Source organism: Macaca fascicularis, chromosome 4 (genome assembly GCF_037993035.2).
Source record: "Macaca fascicularis isolate 582-1 chromosome 4, T2T-MFA8v1.1".
In the NCBI taxonomy this organism is placed as follows: domain Eukaryota; kingdom Metazoa; phylum Chordata; class Mammalia; order Primates; family Cercopithecidae; genus Macaca; species Macaca fascicularis.
In genome coordinates this window covers 111,174,500-111,194,914 of record NC_088378.1, presented here as the reverse complement: position 1 = coordinate 111,194,914, position 20,415 = coordinate 111,174,500, and the positions used below count along the sequence as shown (strand labels likewise).

Sequence of the window (20,415 nt, the reverse complement as noted above, 5' to 3'; positions counted from 1 at the left end):
GTAGGGAAAAAAACCAATTGTAGTGGCTTGTGAGTGAATGAAAGAGTGAGGAACTGGAGATACTGATTACAGATAACTCTCTCAAGGAGTTTTGCTGTTTAAAGAAACAAATGCTATAGTCGCTAGAAGTGGATGTGAATGTTTTTTAAAAGATACTATATCATGTTTGTAAGACTAATGGGAATGATCCAGTAGAGAGAAAGAGACAGAGAGCTAGAGAGAGATGATGATGATGATGATGTAAGAGAGAGAAGTAATAGTGTAGGTGTGAAACTCAGGAAGACACAAGAGGGGATGGGATTCACTCCACATGGAGGGAGGTATTTATCAGAAAGGTCAAGTGCATCCATTGGATAGTAGGGAAGATTGTATGTGGTAAGAGGAAGAACTAATGTAGGTAGGTTGGATTTGGTAATGGGAAAATGTGATAGCTGACATTTTTTCCATTTTTTCAGTGAAATATGAAGAGCAAATCAAAGAGGTTGTAGTTGAGAAGGTGGTATTGTTGATTTGAGATGAGAGGAGAAAAAGTATGAAAAAGATACCTTAAAAAGTGGGAGAGCAAATTTATTAGGAAAGGTTAATAGGATTAGGGCAGAAAGTTGAGTTACCTACTTAAAACTTGTGGTTATAAATTTAAAATGACATTTGTCAGTACCAGTACTTATTTTTCTCCCTTGTCTTTTGCCTATTTGGGTGAAGGATAAAAGTTGGCTTTTAGCAGGGTTGTGGTTTTTGCCAACACACATGTTTAAAGGAGAGAGAATAAAGGTATTAAGTATACAAGGGGCTGGTAATGGTATTGGACTATGTAACCTAAGTTTATAATGTATGAAAGTGAATACATGAAGATGGTAAAAATTATAGATTTAAGAATTGTTGGAATGAGGAGATTCTAGAATAAATATGCTAATATAGTAAGTCAGAGTGGTGGGATGTTTGACATTGAGATTTTGGAGATGCGTGGGAATTAGTAATGATAGAATAAAAATAATTTGAAAAGCTTAGCCTTCAAATTAGTAATATTAAATGCAATTAAAACCAGAAGAGATTAATCAGTTTTGTGGTATTAGGTTATTATCTGCTCCTAATAAGTTTAGATCAAAATTTCTAAATAGCTTTTAAAATTTAATTAATATATATATGTGGACAAATAACTGGCTCTAAAAGCCATTGTCTAAATTGAGGAAAGAGTAAGACCAGTTTTTAGTCACTATTCATTTTAATTAGGATTTCAGTGTCAGGAATATTTCAGTATGGACTATGGGTTCTGATAATTATTTCTTTTTTTTTTTTTTTTTTTTTGAGACGGAGTCTCGCTCTGTCCCCCAGGCTGCAGTGCAGTGGCCAGATCTCAGCTCAGTGCAAGCTCCGCCTCCCGGATTTACGCCATTCTCCTGCCTCAGCCTCCCGAGTAGCTGGGACTACAGGTGCCCGCCACCTTGCCCGGCTAGTTTTTTGTATTTTTTAGTAGAGATGGGGTTTCACCGTGTTAGCCAGGATTGTCTCGATCTCCTGATCTCGTGATCCGCCTGCCTCGGCCTCCCAAAGTGCTGGGATTACAGGCTTGAGCCACTGCGCCCGGCCCTGATCTTATTTCTAAATAGTGACTTTTAATCAGTTTTGTTTATAATATTATGCATTAAAAAGGAAAGATATTTTTAAAAGCAATGTAATAAGTTTTGATATTTATTCAAATTAGGTACTCATGAGAAGCAAGAGATGAAAAAGAAGAAAGTTGAAAAAGGAGTGCTTAATGTACATCCTCCTGCTGCTTCTGCTTCCAAGCCTTCTGCAGATCAGATCAGGCAAAGTGTCAGACATTCTCTCAAAGATATTCTTATGAAGAGGTAACATATTATTATTATAGAAGTTTGAATAATTATGCTTTATATATTTGAAAAATAATTGAATTGTTCTAATTTTAAGACTTACAGACTCAAATTTGAAGGTACCAGAGGAAAAGGCAGCAAAAGTTGCCACAAAAATTGAGAAAGAACTTTTCTCTTTTTTTCGGGACACAGATTCTAAATATAAGAACAAATATAGAAGTTTGATGTTTAATTTGAAAGATCCTAAAAACAATGTAAGTATGCTTTGTTCATATGTTTATGTTTCCAACTTTCCTGAATACGTAGGTATCTCAGATTGTAATACAGTAGATCTATAATTTATTAATTGGAGTGAGATTAGATTTCCTTTTGATGTAGAACATGTAATTTTAATGGTCTTTTTGCTACTGAAGAATTCTGCATACTAATGGATAGCATTAACTGTTCAGTCTACTGAAATGCTAACCGTGTGTTAACCTGATTTATATATTTTTTTTCTTTACTCTCCTTTATATAATCCAATTTATTAAAAAATTCATTCATATGTATTCTTCAAAAACTCTTGAGCTAAAATTTGTAACACTTTTTTTCTTAAATCTGAAAATAGCTATTTTGTACTTAAATCTGAAGATAGGGTAAAAGTGCTTTTAAATTGTTTTTATTGAAATGTGATTTATTTTCTTAAGAAAATACATAACTTTAGTTCTAAAGATAGTCTTAAATATAACTTTAGTTCCAAGTATCTTTTAGCAGTAGAGTAAATGTTAATAATTTTTTTCTTGGGATTTTGTGTTTTGGACAGAGGAAATCTGAAGGCTGTGCATGTGTGTGCATGTATGTCAGTGTTAGCTCTCAACACCAAAAGTCGGTCTCTGATAAGTACAATAAGCAAAAGTCACGCCAGTGAACATTTTAAAAGTTCAGAACATGACTGATCTCGTGTCTGACATTTACTTAGGTCCACCAGCAGTTTTTTACTATAGATGACTCTAGGTAACAGAATGTAATTAGATGCAACCTTTTTGCATGAAAGGTTTTCACACAACTGATACAAATTTGTTTAAGGATGTTTGCTACAGTATGTGATTTGAGATATTTTCTTGAAGTATACTAACAGAGGCTTAAAAATATACATTGTATATTCTGCCATCATGGTCCTGGATCAGATGCTTCTGGAATTACATAATCTGGAAGCTTAACTTCAGCAATTAAATAAAGATTTATTTCCCTCAGGTTTTTTTCTCTTTTTTTTGGAGACAGAGTCTTGCCCTGTCGCCCAGGCTGGAATACAATGGCGCCATCTCAGCTCACTGCAGCCTCCTCTCCCGGGTTCAAATGATTGTCCTGCCTCAGCCTCCCAACTAGCTGGGATTACAGGCACGCGCCACCATGCCCAGCTAATTTTTGTATTTTTAGTAGAGATGGGGTTTCACCATTTTGGCCAGGCCGGTCCCAAACTTCTGACCTTGTGATCTGCCTGACTTGTCCTCCCAATGTGCTGGGATTACAGGCGTGAGCCACGGCACCTGGCCTCCCTCAGGTTTCTTTCAGGTTTCTTTCTTGCAGGTGGTTCTTTGCTCTGCAGTTTCCTCCAAGCTTGTCAGGATTTAAATATGTAAAATCTTAAAACTATGAAGACCATTACATTGAGTAAAGCTGTTAGATGCAGTACCTTCCTATACTATAGATTGCTTATTGTTATGGTTAGATTGTGTCCCTGGGTGGACTTAATACAACTTTTGGGTAGGTATTGTAATGGTTTTACTGTACATGCTTCTCCATATGTATTGATTTTTACATGAAATGTTTGTTTTGCTGCCTTAGATAAATTCCTAGAACACAAAGCTGTCATTTAATCTCTGTGTAGTAGGTAATATATAAATAATTAAAAATTTGTAGATCAGTCTTCAAAAAATTGTATCTTTATTACAAGTTTCTGTATAGTAACCACTCTTTTACTTTAAAATAGTAACCACTCTTTTAAATGTTTGTCTCCCCTTCTATTCCTGTTTTAAAATCCTTCCAGATATTATTTAAAAAAGTACTGAAAGGAGAAGTAACTCCTGATCATCTTATCAGAATGAGTCCAGAAGAACTAGCTTCTAAAGAGTTAGCTGCTTGGAGACGAAGAGAAAACAGACATGTAAGATTATCTATAAATATGCATTTGACTATCAAAATTATTTTTTTTCAGCCATTGGGTAAAAATTATACAGAGGTAAATTCACAGACTGCACAATAACACAGACTTTCTGTTACATGCTACTGCTTTTTTTTTTTTTTTTTGAAATGGAGTCTAGCTCTATCGCCAGGTTGGAGTGCAGTGGTGCGATCTCAGCACACTGCAACCTCCACTTCCTGGGTTCAAATGATTCTCCTGCCTCAGCCTCCTGAGTAGCTGGGATTACAGGCACGCGCTGCCATGCCCAGCTAATTTTTGTATTTTTAGTAGAGATGGAGTTTCACCATGTTGGCCAGGATGGTCTCGATCTCCTGACCTCGTGATCCGCTGACCTTGGCCTCCCAAAGTGCTGGGATTACAGGCATGAGCCACCGTGCCCGGCCTACATGCTTCTTTTAGTTACGTGTTCTCCATTCCTCTAGTTCTTAAATTCTGTTGGTTTCCCTGATCTTGTCAGTTTTTTTCCTCATTTTCTCCAGTTACTAGGTTACAGAATTACCTTGTGTTTTATTATAGTTTGTAAATGAGAAGGATGGGAAAAGAATTAACACTTTTCATAATTACATCTGTATTTTTCAGCAGCACAGTTTAAAGGTATTATGAATATTGGTAATTTGTAGAGCCAGATGAATTAAGTCAGAATAAAAATGTGTACAGGTTTATCTCTTATCCAAAGTTTCAAATGCCAGAAGCTCTGAAAAATAAAGTTATTTTTGCATAACTAATTTATTGATAAAGCTTAACCTGAATTGCCATGTGTGAATGTTCATATTCACAGAAATATTGTATATTATATGGTGCTGTCTCAGACCTAACTGGAATGTTATGTAATACAGAGTGTGTGCACCATATTTCATGTTCAAATTTAAAAATTCTGAAACTCACAGATAGCAAGAGTTTTTGTTTGGAGATTGTGAACTTAAAGGTACTTAGAGTACCTTTAAAAATTGAGTATGTTACTTAGAGCTATTGTGACAGTGAGATAGCCATGTTATCCAATTTTTGTATTACAATGGCATCAGAATGTTAGCCCCTTATTCTAGAAAATACTGGTTATAGTTCATATTAACTCCACATGATTTACCTGATTCTTTTGTTCATAATATTTAGTTACATCTGAGGCACTAAACCTCCATATAGACCTATGCCAGATCTAGTTTGAAGCTCATCTAGAGGCCTTGATTTGACATATCATACTTCTTCATATATTCCTTTACCTTCACGATATGTAATTTCTCCTCCTCTTATATTTTGAAAATAATATCACCTCCTCTTCTTTACTTCCATATCCCAAATATGCACATGCCACTCTTCTGCTTTGAAACTGGCTGCGAGTATCATCTGCATCAGAAAATGGCAGCTTGTTCTTTCTTAAGGCCATGTACCTGATTTTTCTTTAAAGGATAATTTGTACTTAACAAAGAGAGTCCCATCTATGCCCTCCTTAACCTGTTCTATTCCTGGCTACCTTTTTACTACTTCTTGTTATACTTGCTTCATTTTGATGTTTTGTTGCTAAGCTTGTTCAACTGAATTTTCAAGGTCACTAAGCAGGTTTAGTTAGGAGTTAACTAATAAAGGACTGCCAGATCAGTCGTTGGATTAAACTGCTATTGTGGGGGATGTTAGAACATTGAATTAGGAATTTAAGAGCGAGATAGTTCCTATTTCCCTGTGGCAGCTGCTAAAAAGTACTAAATCAGCAAACAGATTTCAAATATAAATACTATGTTTCACCACTTTGCAAATTACTTTGGACCTCATTTGCCTCCTGATATAAATGTACATGTCAACTTCTCATGGTTGAGGTATGGGGTCTAATTCTTATAACCCCAGTGCTTAAAACTGTCTCTGGCATATAACAGTACTCAGAATATGTTTGTTATATGAGACATTACCTTAAGATTAAAAGTCATCTGTGATGATGCGTTTATTTTTAGGTAAGCTCTTATTATTTAAGGTGTACATTTGGAAATACATATTTTAAGTTTAATATTTTTAAAAAAGTATTTTCTGTTAGACCATAGAAATGATTGAGAAAGAGCAGAGAGAAGTGGAACGACGGCCAATCACCAAAATAACTCATAAAGGTGAAATAGAAATTGAGAGTGATGCCCCAATGAAAGAACAGGAAGCAGCCATGGAGATTCAGGTAAGGATAGATATACCATGTTTTATAGCTCAAAACATGAAGATTCAGAAAAAGTTTGTCTAATGTTTTTAAAGTAGAGAAAAGAATTTTAAAATATGCATCCATTTCAAAGTGGCCTATTTTATTGGTTTAGTGGTTTTTTGAGTGTTGAGTAATGTTTCTCTTAGTGTGCAAATTGTGTTATAGGTACCTGTTAAATAGTTATTACAATGTAGATTCCTGGAGTGCTCTGACTTAGTGAATTTCTTTTTATTTTTTTGGTGGGATGGAGTCTTGCTTTGTTGCCCAGGCTTGAGTGCAGTGGAGCAGTCTCGGCTCACTGCAACCTCCACCTCCCAGGTTCAAGCGATGCTGCCACCTCAGCCTCCCAAGTAGTTGGGATTACAGGCATGCGCCAACACACCCAGCTAATTTTTGTATTTTTAGTAGAGATAGAGTTTCACCATGTTGGCCAGGCTGGTCTCAAACTCCTGACCTCAAGTGATCTGCCCACCTCGGGCTCCCGAAATGCGGGGATCACAGGTATTAGCCGCTGTGCCTGGCCTGACTTAGTGAATTTTTTAGTAGGCTTTAGAAATCTGTAAGTGCTTCTTAGGCAGATTGTCATTTGATAGGTGGCATAGCTTTTCTTATTTTCAAAAATCAGTGAAGAAATAATTTGATGTCTTATTAAAAGCCTTGAAGAATGGGGAATGTTTAAATTTTTGCTCTTTTAAGTTACAGTTAAAAGTTAGCATTCATTTTCTTAAGAAATAGTAAAAAAAAAAAACCTATCTATGGAACAATTTCATTTTGGAAAAATATAAATGGAAAATGTAGATTGATTTTGATAATTGAGGCCAAATTTTATCAGCTAAAACTAATTTTTACTTTCACTTACGTTAGGAACCAGCTGCCAATAAGTCACTGGAGAAGCCAGAAGGATCTGAAAAACAAAAAGAGGAGGTTGACTCTATGTCTAAAGATACTACTAGTCAACACAGACAACATCTTTTTGATCTCAATTGCAAAATTTGCATAGGTAATTGGAAGTTTTTTCTTCCTAAAATTTTGCATTCATTATGAAAGAAGGATATTTGTATACTAGTATATGTAATTTAAGTAGGTTTTGTTTTCTCAGTATTGGTGGTGAGGCACTCACTCACAGTTAAGCTTTCGTGTGACTAGTTTTCTGGGTTGAGGTATAGTTTGATACTGTAGTGTAGTCTGCTGTCTAGACCTAATTATACCATACATGATTTGAACTTAAAAACTCTTCTTGCCGGAGTCAGATGACAAGAATTTAACCATTAGAATGAACATCAAAAATTGTGGGCAGTTGTGATGATACTGTCATTTACTAAAGTAAAGGAGTAAAATAGTATTTATATTTTATTATTATATATAACATAAGACAAACCGGAAACTGAAATTACTTTTTTGTAAAAAAGCTTTTTAAGAGCAGTTTTAGGTTCATAGCAAAATTGAGAGGAAGTTACGGAGATTTCCCATATACCTGCTTCCTCCCTACGTGCATAGTCTCCGCTGTTACCAACATCCCACACCAAAGTGGTACAGTTATTACAGTTGACGAACCTACAGTGAAAAATAATGACCCCAAATCCATAGTTTACATTGGCGTTCACTCTTTAGAGTTGTACATTCTGTGGGTATGGACAAATGTGTAAAGACATGAATCTAGCATTATAATATTATACAGAGTATTTTCACTGCCCTAAAAATCCTCTTTTGTCTGTCTATTCATCCCTTCCCCCAACACCCCCACCAACCCCTGGAAACCACTGATCTTTTCACTGTCTGTAGTTTTCAGAATATTGTATAATTGAAATCATCTAGTATGTAACATTTTCAGATTGGCTACTTTCACTTAGTAATATGCATTTAAGTTTCTCCTATGTCTTTTCATGGGTGGATAGCTCATTTCTTTGTAGCATTGAATAATATTCCATTGTCTGGATATATAGTTTTTATAGTTTATCCATTTACTTAATGTAGGAGATCTTGTTTTATTACAAGTTTTGGCAATTACGAATGAAACTAGTATAAACATCTGTATGCAGCTTTTTGTGTGGATGTGTTTTCAACTCCTTTGGGTAAATACCATGGAGCACAGTTGCTGGATCGTATGGTAAGAGTATGTTTATCTTTTAAGAAACCTCCAAACTATTTTTCACAGAGGCTGTGCCATTTTGCCTTCCTGCCAGCAATGAATGAGAGTTCGCCTTCCTGCTAGCAATGAATGAGAGTTCCTGTTGCTCTACATCCTTGCTAGCATTTGGTGTTTTCAGTATTCTAGATTTTGGCCATTCTAATAGGTGTATAGTGGTATCTCTCTGTTGTTTTACTTTGCATTTTCCTGATGTAGCATCTTTTCATGCTTATATGCCACCTGTATAGCTTCTCTGGTGAGGTGTCTCTTCAGGCATGTAGAGTCATGAGCTGTTGCTGTATAATCCAAACCTGGATACAGATATACAGGTTTGTCTTAGTTCTTCATGTTACATCTCGAGACTATTGGAATTTGGTGTGGTTTAGTTAAAAAAAAATTATCAAGAATTAAGAAACCTGTTTTAGGTTCTAGTAATCATATTTTCATTTTAGCTTGTCTGAGTTGTTTAACATTCTCTTCTTCTAATTTTTCACATCACTAAGAGAGGAATTACACTGTCTACTCTAGGGGTCCTCAACTGCCAGGCCACAAACCTGTACGGTCCATGGCTTGTTAGGAACTGGGCCTCACAGCAGGAGGTGAGCGGTGGGCCAGTGAGCATTACTGCCTGAGCTCCACCTCCTGTCAGATCAACAGTGGCATTAGGTTCTCATAGGGGTACAAACCCTATTGTGAACGGCACATGTGAAGGATCTAGGTTGGGTGCTCCTTATGAGAATCTAACTATGAATGCTTGATGATCTGAGGTGTGATGGTTTCATCCTGAAACCATCTCTCTCCCCCCATCCCGCTGTCCATGGGAAAATTGTCTTCCATAAAACTGGTTCCTGGTGATAAAAAGGTTGGGGACTGCAAATCTTGTCCATATTTACTCATTATATGTTTTACATGTAGGAAATAATTATAAAGTGATTTTAAGGGGAAATTAACATTATAGGTAGAACCATGCACGATTTGCTTTGAATTGCATTTCAGATAAGCTTAGGTCCGTGTATATAGAAGAGGACTGGAATGGGGAGAACACTGGTGAATTTTCTGCTGATTCTTAAATGTGGTTGTAACATAACTAAATGATGACAATTAGATATAACCCCAGGAAAGGTATGGTTACTCAACGATCGAATCATAGAACCTGAATAACTTTAGAAAGTGAAAATGGGTCAAGTTATAAAAGTTGTGGTTAATAACAATTGTGTTTTTTTGGTGTATTCTGGGCTTAGGTCGAATGGCACCACCTGTAGATGATCTTTCTCCAAAAAAAGTAAAAGTTGTTGTAGGAGTAACTCGTAAACATTCAGACAATGAAGCAGAAAGTATAGCAGATGCGTTGTCTTCAACCTCAAATATTTTGGCTTCCGAATTCTTTGAGGAGGAGAAACAAGAGTCTCCAAAGTCAACATTCTCTCCTGCTCCACGGTAATTTTCTCTGTTGTAAATTCTGTAATACTCATCATAGATCTTTGCCAGATTGTACTTGCAAGTCTTCGAAAACAGAAAAGTGACATTTTGGGAACTTTCATTTGAGAAAGTAACTGTACTTTCCTGTACTTTGAGATAAAACAAGACTTTGAAAGTAAATTTATTTTGAGTGGTTTGAGTGAGAGATTTGAGTGTGTGGGGAAACAGCTTTAAATTCTCTTTAATTGTGCTGGTCCCAAAAGTCAGGGATAGATTATTAAAGAAGAAATGCTTGCACTTTTCTCGATCTTAGTTCTCCTAAGCCAGCCAAAAGGGAAGATTTTGTAAATCATAACTATGTAACTATGAATGTAATTTTATAAAATAAAAGTGTAAACTCTTTGTCAGTAGCCTCATATTTTGGCCTTCATCACATGCTAAAATACGAGTAACTGATGACTAAGTAGAACATTGATTTATTCATCAGCTTGTCTTTAGGCTTTTTAATGTCATTTTCTAGTCCAGAGATGCCTGGAACTGTTGAGGTTGAGTCTACCTTTCTGGCTCGATTGAACTTCATCTGGAAAGGTTTTATCAACATGCCTTCTGTGGCAAAATTTGTTACCAAAGCCTATCCAGTATCTGGCTCCCCTGAATACCTGACAGAGGTACTGTGAACTTTTCTGCTCTTCTGTGCATGAATTGATATGTGTGTTTCTGAAAGTAATTGACAGGGAAATAAGACAGAGTTAGTAATAAAAATATTTATTAACAATGATTCTTAAACAGTTCAAGTAATATAATTATGAATTAACAAATGGATCTTTAGAATTGTGAAATAAACTATACTCTGAAAGTTTTAAACTCCCATGTCCTGTACTTTTCCCAAGATGTACTGCCTCACTGTGTCAGATAATTAAAAATCAATGAGAGTCTACATGGATATCCAAGTTTTTCTTTGAATACACACTTAAATAAAAGATTTACATATTTTTGGCCTTTAACGTTAACCCATTGAGATTTTTTTGTTGAACAAGTCTCCTAATTTCCCCACTGCTTGTGTTTCCCCATCTTCATGACTACTGTTCTTACCTGCCTATTTCTGTGAATGCGGTTTATGTAGACCAGGAGTTGAAGCTTTACAGCTATTTGAAAACCAGTGAAACTAGTGACTATAGTTGCTGCAAGTGACACCCTTGGTTGGTTTTACACCTGAGGGAAATAGGAAGAAATTATGTGGTATTTATGGAAAATAAGCAGCAGTAACATTATAATATTGTGATAAATGTGACAATGACATTTTTGAAATATTTTAAAGGAAATGTATTTTTGTATGTGTATAGAAGGAAAATAAGTCAGTACATATATACTGTATTTATATTGAGATCATATTTTGCTATCTTGCTCTTATCTTACCTTTTTCATTTATTCTCCATCGCTGATTTTAAAGAATTAAAAGATTGTAAAAAGTTCCTTTTAGTATTTGGAAAAGCCTAAATCATTTGCCTAGTTTTTTTTTTTTTTTTTTAAGGCTAACATAAATTTTACTTTTCTTTGGATTAGGCTGCGATTAGTTTAATTCAGTATAATATTGTTTATGTAATGTTTATATCAGTTTATTTGGTTAGCAGTTGTGGGGTGTTTTTTTTTTTTTTTTTGGAGACAGAGTCTTGCCCTGTCGCCCTGGCTGGAGTGCAGTGATGTGATCTCGGCTTACTGCAACCTCTGCCTCCCGGGTTCAAGCCATTCTCCTGTCTCAGCCTCCCATGTAACTAGGATTAACAGACATGTGCTACCACACCTGGCTAATTTTTGTATTATTAGTAGAAACGTGGCTTCACCATGTTGGCCAGGCTGGTCCCAAACTCCTGACCTCAAGTGATCTGCCCGCCTCTGCCTCCCAGAGTACTGGGATTACAGATGTGAGCCACTGTGCCCAGCCTAGCAGTGTGTTTTCGATTAATAAACAGACTAATCAATTTTATATACAGTTTGCTTGATAAATATTTAAAAAATGTGGGCTTTATAAGAGAAAAATGAATTAGACCCATGATGTTCTTCTTGAACAAATCTGTTTAGAGATTTATTGTTTGGTCAGTCCATGGTGAAGATAATTCTTTAAATGGAGAGGTAAGCCCTTAACTACAAAACCCTTTTGATTTTAAACAAAATTATTATTTTCCTCTCCAAGACACAGTTTTTATGTGATTGCTGTCCAGATTTTTCACTTCCATTTTGTACCTGTTTTTAGTTTGAGACTAAACTCCCAAATCAAATATTTTAAAGTAGTTAATAATTTAAATAAACTAAATTGAATTTAATATCAATTATGTTTTTATGATTTTCCTCAGTCTTCATGGAAAAAAATAGGAATGTACTGAATAAAGTTAAATATTCTTAATTGCTTTTATGTGTAATCATCTGTTTTCAGAAGGATTATGCCTTTAAAAAAAAAACCTTGAATTATTACAATATTATTCTCCTTTGTGCAAAAATACACTCTGTAATTAGATTTGGTAACCTTTGAAGTTCCGCTGTTAATTATTAAGGAATTTTCCTGCCTACTACTACCAAAAGGGGAGGTTACAATCTCTGCTAATATTCTGAAATGTGTTGTGTTCTTTCTGAATTGTTAATGTGGTATGCTTGCCAATGCTTCCCTTTTCCATCTTTCATAGTGAGATTGGGCATGAACTAAGACTCTTTCTTAGTAGCTGTATTTTAGACATCAGTCATTTTTAGTTGGCATTTTAAGTAAAGCCTAATTGCTCTCTCTCTATTATCTTCTTTTCTGATAACATTTTTCATAATCTTTTTATTTACTTGTTCTTATTACTGTTTCAGATTAGTCTTAGAACCAAATTTGTATGAATTACTAATGTCATAATAAAGATAATCTATATATATTGATTTTTTTTTTTTTTTAAACAACAGGACCTACCAGATAGTATTCAAGTAGGTGGCAGGATATCACCTCAGACAGTTTGGGATTATGTGGAAAAAATAAAAGCATCAGGAACCAAGGTGAGGAAAACTTTTTTCACTATACCAGCATGGGAAAATGTTTAGAAAGTAAACAGTTCAGAATTATTTTGCAAGGGTGCAAGGTCTCCTGGGGAAAGGAGGCAATACACATTTTAAGTCTACATAACACACCTCACAAAACTGAACAAAAGCCATTTGCTGAGGCTATAAACAGTACAGCATTTTTTTTTCCTCTCGTCTTCTGGGATGCTCTCTTTGTGGCTTCTGTTAATGTTTTAGAAGAAATGTTTTAGAGTAAATATTGAAATTCACCCTGGAATTTTGTCTTACTTCTATTATAGACATGTGTTTGAGTGAGGGCACAGCTAAGCTATTGTAAAAGGAAGAATCTAAAATAGAGTGACTCAAAGAATATAGAAGTTGATTGGAGTGTTGTCCTCAGCAGTCAAACATACCAAATAGGAATAAATGAGGAATACCTGTCTAGTTGTTTCAAAGGCAAATTGCAGTCATTAACTTCCATTGGAAAGAACCTAGTCACATAGCCATACATAGGTGCTAGGGAGGCTGGGAAATGTAATTTTTATTGGATGACCATGTACCCAGCTAAAAGTTAAGGGCTTCTCATTAGTAATAGGAGGAAAGGAGAAAAGATACTGTGAAATGGCTCTATCACAATAATATTTCTCCTTTTCCTTTTTCTCTCTACATTTTCTTTTCTTTTCTTTTTTTTTTTTTTTTTTAACTTAGAGAATATTATTACTACAGAGGAAAATTTAATCATTAGAAGAAATTGTTTTTCCCTCCAGGGGATGTGATAGTACCTAGTATATTACAGTCATTCAATAAATAAATCTTGAATAAATAAATGCTACTTTTTTGCCTCTTTTTCTAGAAGTCTCTAGTTTTCCTTTGGAATGAACCAAAATGGATAATCTTAAGCTGAAAAGAATGTTTTGTTCCAATAGAGATTTTAGAATTTAAATCGATATAGTGTTAAAATACAAATTAAAGCACTAATAAAAATGAGAAGTATTACTCTTGGGCATTTTGAGAATCAGTCTTGAATCCACACGTATATTACTGCCCAACACTTTATAGTATATTCCAATTTAACAGATTTAAACACGCTGTAATAGTTGTTACTAACATACATATGGTGATTTTTACTCTAAAAGAGGGCAGTTTAGATGACACACATTTTATAAGAGATAGAGTCATATTTCAGCTCATTCACATGTTTTCCTTAGGAGCTTGCATCAGTTTTAGGCTTTGCAGCAAATCTGGCTCTCCCATTTCGGCCATATACCATCATGAAAAAAACATTGTTTTTGAACACTACCAAATTAGTAACAAATTAGGACTGTCTTTTCTATCTGAAACAAAGCCGGGAACCTAGAGGCAAGCAAGAAAATTCCTGAGTAAGCCAAATTACTGTACAAAATTTATGGTCTATATGTGTTTAAGGTCTCTTCATCCAGCCCTTTTTATTTCTAAATTCAGTGCCTAGTAACTGGATTATTAGTAGATTTCTCTGTTGTGTATATAAATGTATAGTAGGGTGGAAGTATTGGGTGCTTTGAGTTCCCAGTGGGTCAAGAACATAGGCAGCCCTTTGTGGAGGTTACAGCATTGGAAATCACGATATAGTATAGATATTAGAAGACTTGGGTTTCAGTATCATCTCTGCCACTGACACAGTTGTATCTGTCACCTTCATAAAAGTCGTTAATCACCTTGGGACTCCATTTCTTTACGTTTCCCTAAGAAGTGTAAGCCATCAGATAAAACAAATCCATCAGTGGATCAGTAAAGATCTTTTCTTAAGAGTTACTTCCTTTTAATATTCTCTTCTGTATTTAAGTTGGTAAACCATGTTATTTGGTACTATCATTATAAAGTTCAGTAGATTATTACTAATTGAGAAATAGTTTTAAAACCAAGATACTCTTTAGCTTATTATCTTAAACAATCATTTGTTCTTTTCTTGAACAGGAAATTTGTGTGGTTCGCTTCACTCCAGTAACTGAAGAAGATCAAATTTCTTATACTTTGCTCTTTGCATACTTCAGTAGCAGAAAGCGCTATGGAGTAGCTGCTAACAACATGAAGCAGGTTAAAGATATGTACCTTATTCCTTTGGGTGCCACAGATAAAATTCCACACCCTCTTGTGCCTTTTGATGGACCTGGTAGGTATACGTTTTAATAATAGGATAAGAATGAAATAACATGGGAGGTGGGACCAGAGTGAAAAGACTGATTCTGCCTTCTTTCTCAGGATCCAGCCGTCTAGAGATGGCTTTACAGGGCCAGGCATCATTTAATATCCTGTAATAAGTTAGAGGCAGAATTTTACCCTTTTTTGTAATGATCGAAAATAATGAATTAATGTTTTTGGTTTTATACAGGGCTTGAACTGCATAGACCTAATCTATTGTTGGGCTTAATTATTCGTCAGAAACTGAAGAGGCAGCACAGTGCCTCTGCTAGTACGAGTCATATAGCTGAGACTCCTGAAAGTGCACCAATAGCATTGCCACCTGATAAAAAAAGTAAAATAGAAGTTTCTGCAGAAGAAGCACCAGAGGAAGAAAATGACTTTTTTAATTCCTTTACAACTGTATTACACAAGCAGAGAAATAAACCTCAGCAGAATCTTCAGGAAGACCTTCCAGCAGCAGTTGAACCTTTAATGGAAGTCACCAAACATGAGCCACCAAAACCTTTAAGATTTCTTCCTGGCGTATTGATTGGCTGGGAAAATCAACCTACTACTCTGGAATTAGCAAATAAACCTCTTCCTGTGGATGATATACTTCAAAGCCTTTTGGGCACCGCTGGTCAAGTATATGACCAGGCTCAGTCAGTGATGGAACAAAACACTCTTAAAGAAATTCCATTTTTAAATGAGCAGACCAACTCAAAAACAGAAAAAATAGATAATGTGGAAGTCACTGATAGTGAAAACAAGGAGATAAAAGTTAAAGTAGATAATCTTTCAGAATCCACAGATAAGTCAGCAGTAATAGGAGAAGAAACATCAATAGTAGGATCCTCTTCCATTTCTGCAGGGCCTTTGACGAGTCTTAGTCTCAGAGGTAAACCACCAGATGTTTCTACAGAAGCATTTTTAACAAATTTATCGATTCAGTCAAAACAAGAGGAAACTGTGGAGAGTAAAGAGAAAACATTAAAAAGACAGCTTCAGGAAGATCAAGAGAATAATTTGCAAGATAACCAGACTTCAAATAGTTCTCCATGCAGATCTAATGTAGGAAAAGGAAACATAGATGGTAATGTGAGCTGTAGTGAAAACCCTGTTGCTAATACAAGGTCTCCACAGTTTATCAACCTGAAAAGGGATCCTAGGCAAGCAGCAGGACGAAGTCAGCCTGTAACTACTTCAGAAAGCAAAGATGGAGATAGTTGCAGGAATGGAGAAAAACATATCCTTCCTGGTCTGTCACACAACAAGGAGCACTTAACAGAACAAATGAATGTAGAGGAAAAGTTGTGTTCTGTAGAGAAAAACTCATGTGTTCAGCAGAGTGACAATTTAAAAGTTGCACAAAACTCGCCATCAGTAGAAAACATACAGACTTCTCAGGCAGAACAAGCAAAACCCTTACAGGAAGATATTTTAATGCAAAATATTGAAACTGTGCACCCATTTCGAAGAGGATCAGCAGTAGCGACATCTCATTTTGAAGTTGGAAACACATGTCCATCAGAATTTCCTTCTAAAAGCATCACCTTTACTTCCAGAAGCACCAGCCCCAGAACAAGTACAAACTTTTCACCCATGAGGCCACAGCAGCCCAGCCTTCAGCATCTGAAGTCTAGCCCACCTGGATTTCCATTTCCAGGGCCTCCTAATTTTCCCCCACAAAGCATGTTTGGATTTCCACCACATTTGCCACCTCCATTACTTCCCCCTCCAGGCTTTGGCTTTGCTCAGAATCCCATGGTTCCCTGGCCACCTGTTGTTCATCTCCCAGGTCAGCCACAGCGTATGATGGGTCCTCTCTCACAAGCATCAAGGTATATAGGCCCACAGAATTTTTACCAGGTTAAAGACGTTCGGAGACCAGAAAGGCGCCATAGTGACCCTTGGGGTAGGCAAGACCAACAGCAACTGGATAGGCCATTTAATAGGGGTAAAGGGGACCGCCAGAGATTTTATAGTGATTCACACCACTTGAAAAGAGAGCGACATGAAAAGGAATGGGAGCAAGAATCTGAAAGGCATAGACGCAGAGACAGAAGCCAAGACAAGGACAGAGACAGAAAAAGCAGGGAGGAAGGGCATAAAGATAAAGAGAGGGCACGGTTATCACATGGTGATCGAGGAACAGATGGAAAAGCAAGCAGAGATAGTAGGAGTGTAGACAAGAAGCCAGATAAACCTAAAAGTGAAGACTATGAGAAGGACAAAGAACGAGAAAAAAGTAAACATAGAGAAGGAGAAAAGGACAGGGATAGGTACCACAAAGATAGGGACCACACTGACAGAACTAAAAGCAAAAGGTAAAATTTGCAGGCTGCTTCAGGATTACATTTAAATAACTGTTAAATGTTGTATCTTGTAAACAAAAGAAAGATTGCCTGCTAGGATTGTGCCATCTTTAAAATTTTTACTATCAGTCATTTGCAGAACAGTAAATTCTATGTGTTGGTGCAGAGTGTCCTGTACCAGTGCTCATCATCCCTTCTTCATACCAACTGTCCCTAGTTATAGGAATTTAATATTTTTAAAAATTTTACATTGCTGTATATTCAAAGATTTGTTTTATTAATATGCAATAAAGGCTTAGAAATTTTAGTTTTATTCCTTAATTGGTAAATATGGTTAACTATGGAATATATTTACTGCCTCTAGTGAATGTCCTTTATATAATGACTAATTTGGGAGTAATGTGTGGCTCTGTAAGTTTGTTTTAAATTGCACTGTTTTTAAAGAAACTGTAGAGGAGCAACAAAAATCCAAACAACTTCATAATCAGATTATGCTAATCATTTAGTTGAGCAGTTTTTGACCAAGAATCAGAAGCCCAAGGGGTACATTTATTGCTTTAATCTGCACTCATTGAAGTCATTTATTACCATGTACTACAGCTTTGTGGTAGGTCATTGTTTTCATTTTCATTTTTGGCTCTTCAGAAACTTGAATACTTAAGCTTGTACATGATCTTGTGTTTTGCTATCCTTTTTACTGTAAAATGTAAATATTTTAAGGGATATTTTGATTCTAAATATGATAAAAGAATTTCTCACCTATTTTGTGTGTGTGACTTGAAATTCAGTAGTAAAAGAATTTCTTCTTTAAAGCTTTAATTACCTTCAACCATTGATTTTTCATTACTCAGCCAAGAACATATAGACATAGCTATCTATGTCAGGCATTAGATGAGGGGAAAAACAATTTTTTAAAATCTTAAATTATAGGCTGAGATGAATTGTGTAGTTCTAAAGAGGCTAGAATTTAGAACTACTTGTGAAACACTGTGCAGGTATAGCCCCCTTTTAGGTAAGTTTCTGAAAACTTTTACACCATCACAGTTTGGTACTCTGACTCACTCACTCATTAAAATTAAAGACCACAGAACTTGAAGAGAAATATGTTTTGAATCTTTTTATAAAATGTGATTTAGCCTAATTTGTAAAGTAACTGTACAGTTTCGTATACTAGTTTTACTTGAAAAAAAAACATATGAAAACTATTAATTCAAATCTAAATTTATTTAAACCCTAAAACACATGGTTTTGATGGCTGTAATTTAAAGCAAGAGCTATCGAATGATGCTGACAAAAAAAAAAAAAACCTCCCAAAAAACAAAGAACTCAGTATATTTACTTACCTGTATTAATGAAGAAAAATATAAATAATTCCACAAAATCAAGATTGATTGTTTTCCTAAAGAACTTAAAGATTAGAGTTAAAAATTGGTTTTGAAACAGAATTATCCTTGTTATTTTTGCTGGAGAGAAGGGAGAAAATTCGGAACCAAACATTCTATCTAATTTGCAATGACTTGCAGTACTTTTTTCCCTACTTTATCCTCTGAAATTTGTCGTCATAAAGTTCTAAAACAGAGGACTTGTGTTTAAATAAAGCCCGTTTAACTTTGGTCCACTTTTCTTTTGGAAATTAACTTGTTAGAAAACAAATTCCCAAACAAAACAAAATCTAAGTCTTAATTTGCACCAGTACAAAGAAATTGCTGTCAGGGTTTTACACATTAAAAACAAAAACATTAGTTTTTCAATTTCAAATGTATATGTCATCAGTACATCTACCTTTACTGGTTGAGGGATTATCAGACTCCAGATTTCTTTTGCAAGATGAAAGTAAAAAATAATGGGTTAATGAATGAAAACAAGCTTTTAGGTCAGTTTTTGATCACCTCTTAGCTAATAGTTTCTTCTACATATCTAAAATTCTTTAATCAGATCTGATTGAATCTTGATACATGTTTTTAAAATAGCAAGGCCCATATAGCCTCCTATTAGGGATGAGCATCTCTTGGGGTTAGAGGCAGATCTTGTAACCGCTGATTGACTGAAACATTGTGTGGAGAGTAGGAAAAGTATGGTCATATTAACTATTTGAGGTTTTCCTTTTGAGGAAAAAAAAAGGAAAATAAGAGTTTTCAACGAGTAGTAGATCCAAAGCCATTCTCAGTCCCAGGTACAACTAGCCTTATACAAACTAGTGAATTACATGAATTTCATCTTTCAGTTTCTCCTGTTTCAAGAAAAACCTGCTCCTTAAAAAAAGTTGTACACTTAAACTTAAGAGTCATCTTAAGACAGTGAATGCATACCTCTATTAGGTAAAAGTACCAGGGCATCTCAGTACCTGTAAAGTTCACCCCATGTGATCTTTGTGGCAATCAGAAAGCCTCCATGAGCCCTCTGTAAGGCATCCCTGGTTTTGAGCACTTAGTATAAACATTGGTCAACTCAAAGGTGAAGGCTTAGAGCTGAGGAATCTGGAACTTAGAGAAGTTGGGAAACTTGGCCAGGTTATCCTGCTGTTGTCAGAGCAGGGATCCTAGCTCAGTTGTCCTTTTCTCTACAGTCCATGTGCTTAGCAATTGTGCTCTGAGAATTGAGAATGAGGAAAAGAAGCAAAAGCCTGGATCATATATAACTTTCATAGCCCTCTTGCTTTGCATTCCACCGAACTGTCAGAAACCCTTCAATGAGCAACCCAACTCTTCAGCGTGAGCCAGAAGACATAACCAAAAACCTGTAAGTTATTTTGTACAGATTTGCAAAATTTAATCACAAATCCTAATTCTCTATTCCTGTTTTCTATTGCTGCTGTGATGAATCACTACAAGTGTAGTGGCTTAAAACCACACAAATTTATGATCTTACGGTTCTGTGGATCAGAAGTCTATGCAGATCTCACTGGGTAAGATCAAGGTGTCAGCAAGATGCATTCATTTTCTGGAGGCTTTCGGGGAGATTCCCTTTTTTTATTTTGGCCTTGGTTTCTATCTTCTAGAGGGCACCCAATTTCCTTGGCTCATGATCCCTTTCTCCATATTTAAAGACAGCAATATGGGACCCAGTCTTTCTCTACTATCTCTGACCTTCCCTTCTGATTACCTCTTCTACAAAGGACCCTTGTGGTTACATTGTTGACCCCAACCAGATAATCCAGGGTAATCTTCCTATTTTAAAGT

The 20,415-nt window shown here is 35.7% G+C and overlaps 1 protein-coding gene across 10 annotated transcripts in view; it reads left to right on the top strand.

The window, feature by feature from the left end:
* Nucleotides 1-17,998, top strand: part of PHF3 (PHD finger protein 3) — an 85,780-nt gene extending 67,782 nt beyond the window's left edge. For all 10 annotated transcript variants that reach the window (XM_074037715.1, XM_074037712.1, XM_074037714.1 and 7 more), the window contains 10 exons: nucleotides 1,703-1,850; nucleotides 1,930-2,086; nucleotides 3,859-3,975; nucleotides 6,035-6,166; nucleotides 7,052-7,187; nucleotides 9,557-9,752; nucleotides 10,255-10,402; nucleotides 12,669-12,758; nucleotides 14,715-14,910; nucleotides 15,130-17,998. In XM_074037715.1, coding sequence (XP_073893816.1) covers nucleotides 1,703-1,850; nucleotides 1,930-2,086; nucleotides 3,859-3,975; nucleotides 6,035-6,166; nucleotides 7,052-7,187; nucleotides 9,557-9,752; nucleotides 10,255-10,402; nucleotides 12,669-12,758; nucleotides 14,715-14,910; nucleotides 15,130-17,252 — 3,443 coding nt within the window. In that variant the 3' untranslated portion in view covers nucleotides 17,253-17,998. The remainder of the gene's footprint in view (nucleotides 1-1,702; nucleotides 1,851-1,929; nucleotides 2,087-3,858; nucleotides 3,976-6,034; nucleotides 6,167-7,051; nucleotides 7,188-9,556; nucleotides 9,753-10,254; nucleotides 10,403-12,668; nucleotides 12,759-14,714; nucleotides 14,911-15,129) is intronic.
* The last annotated feature ends 2,417 nt before the right edge of the window (nucleotides 17,999-20,415 follow it).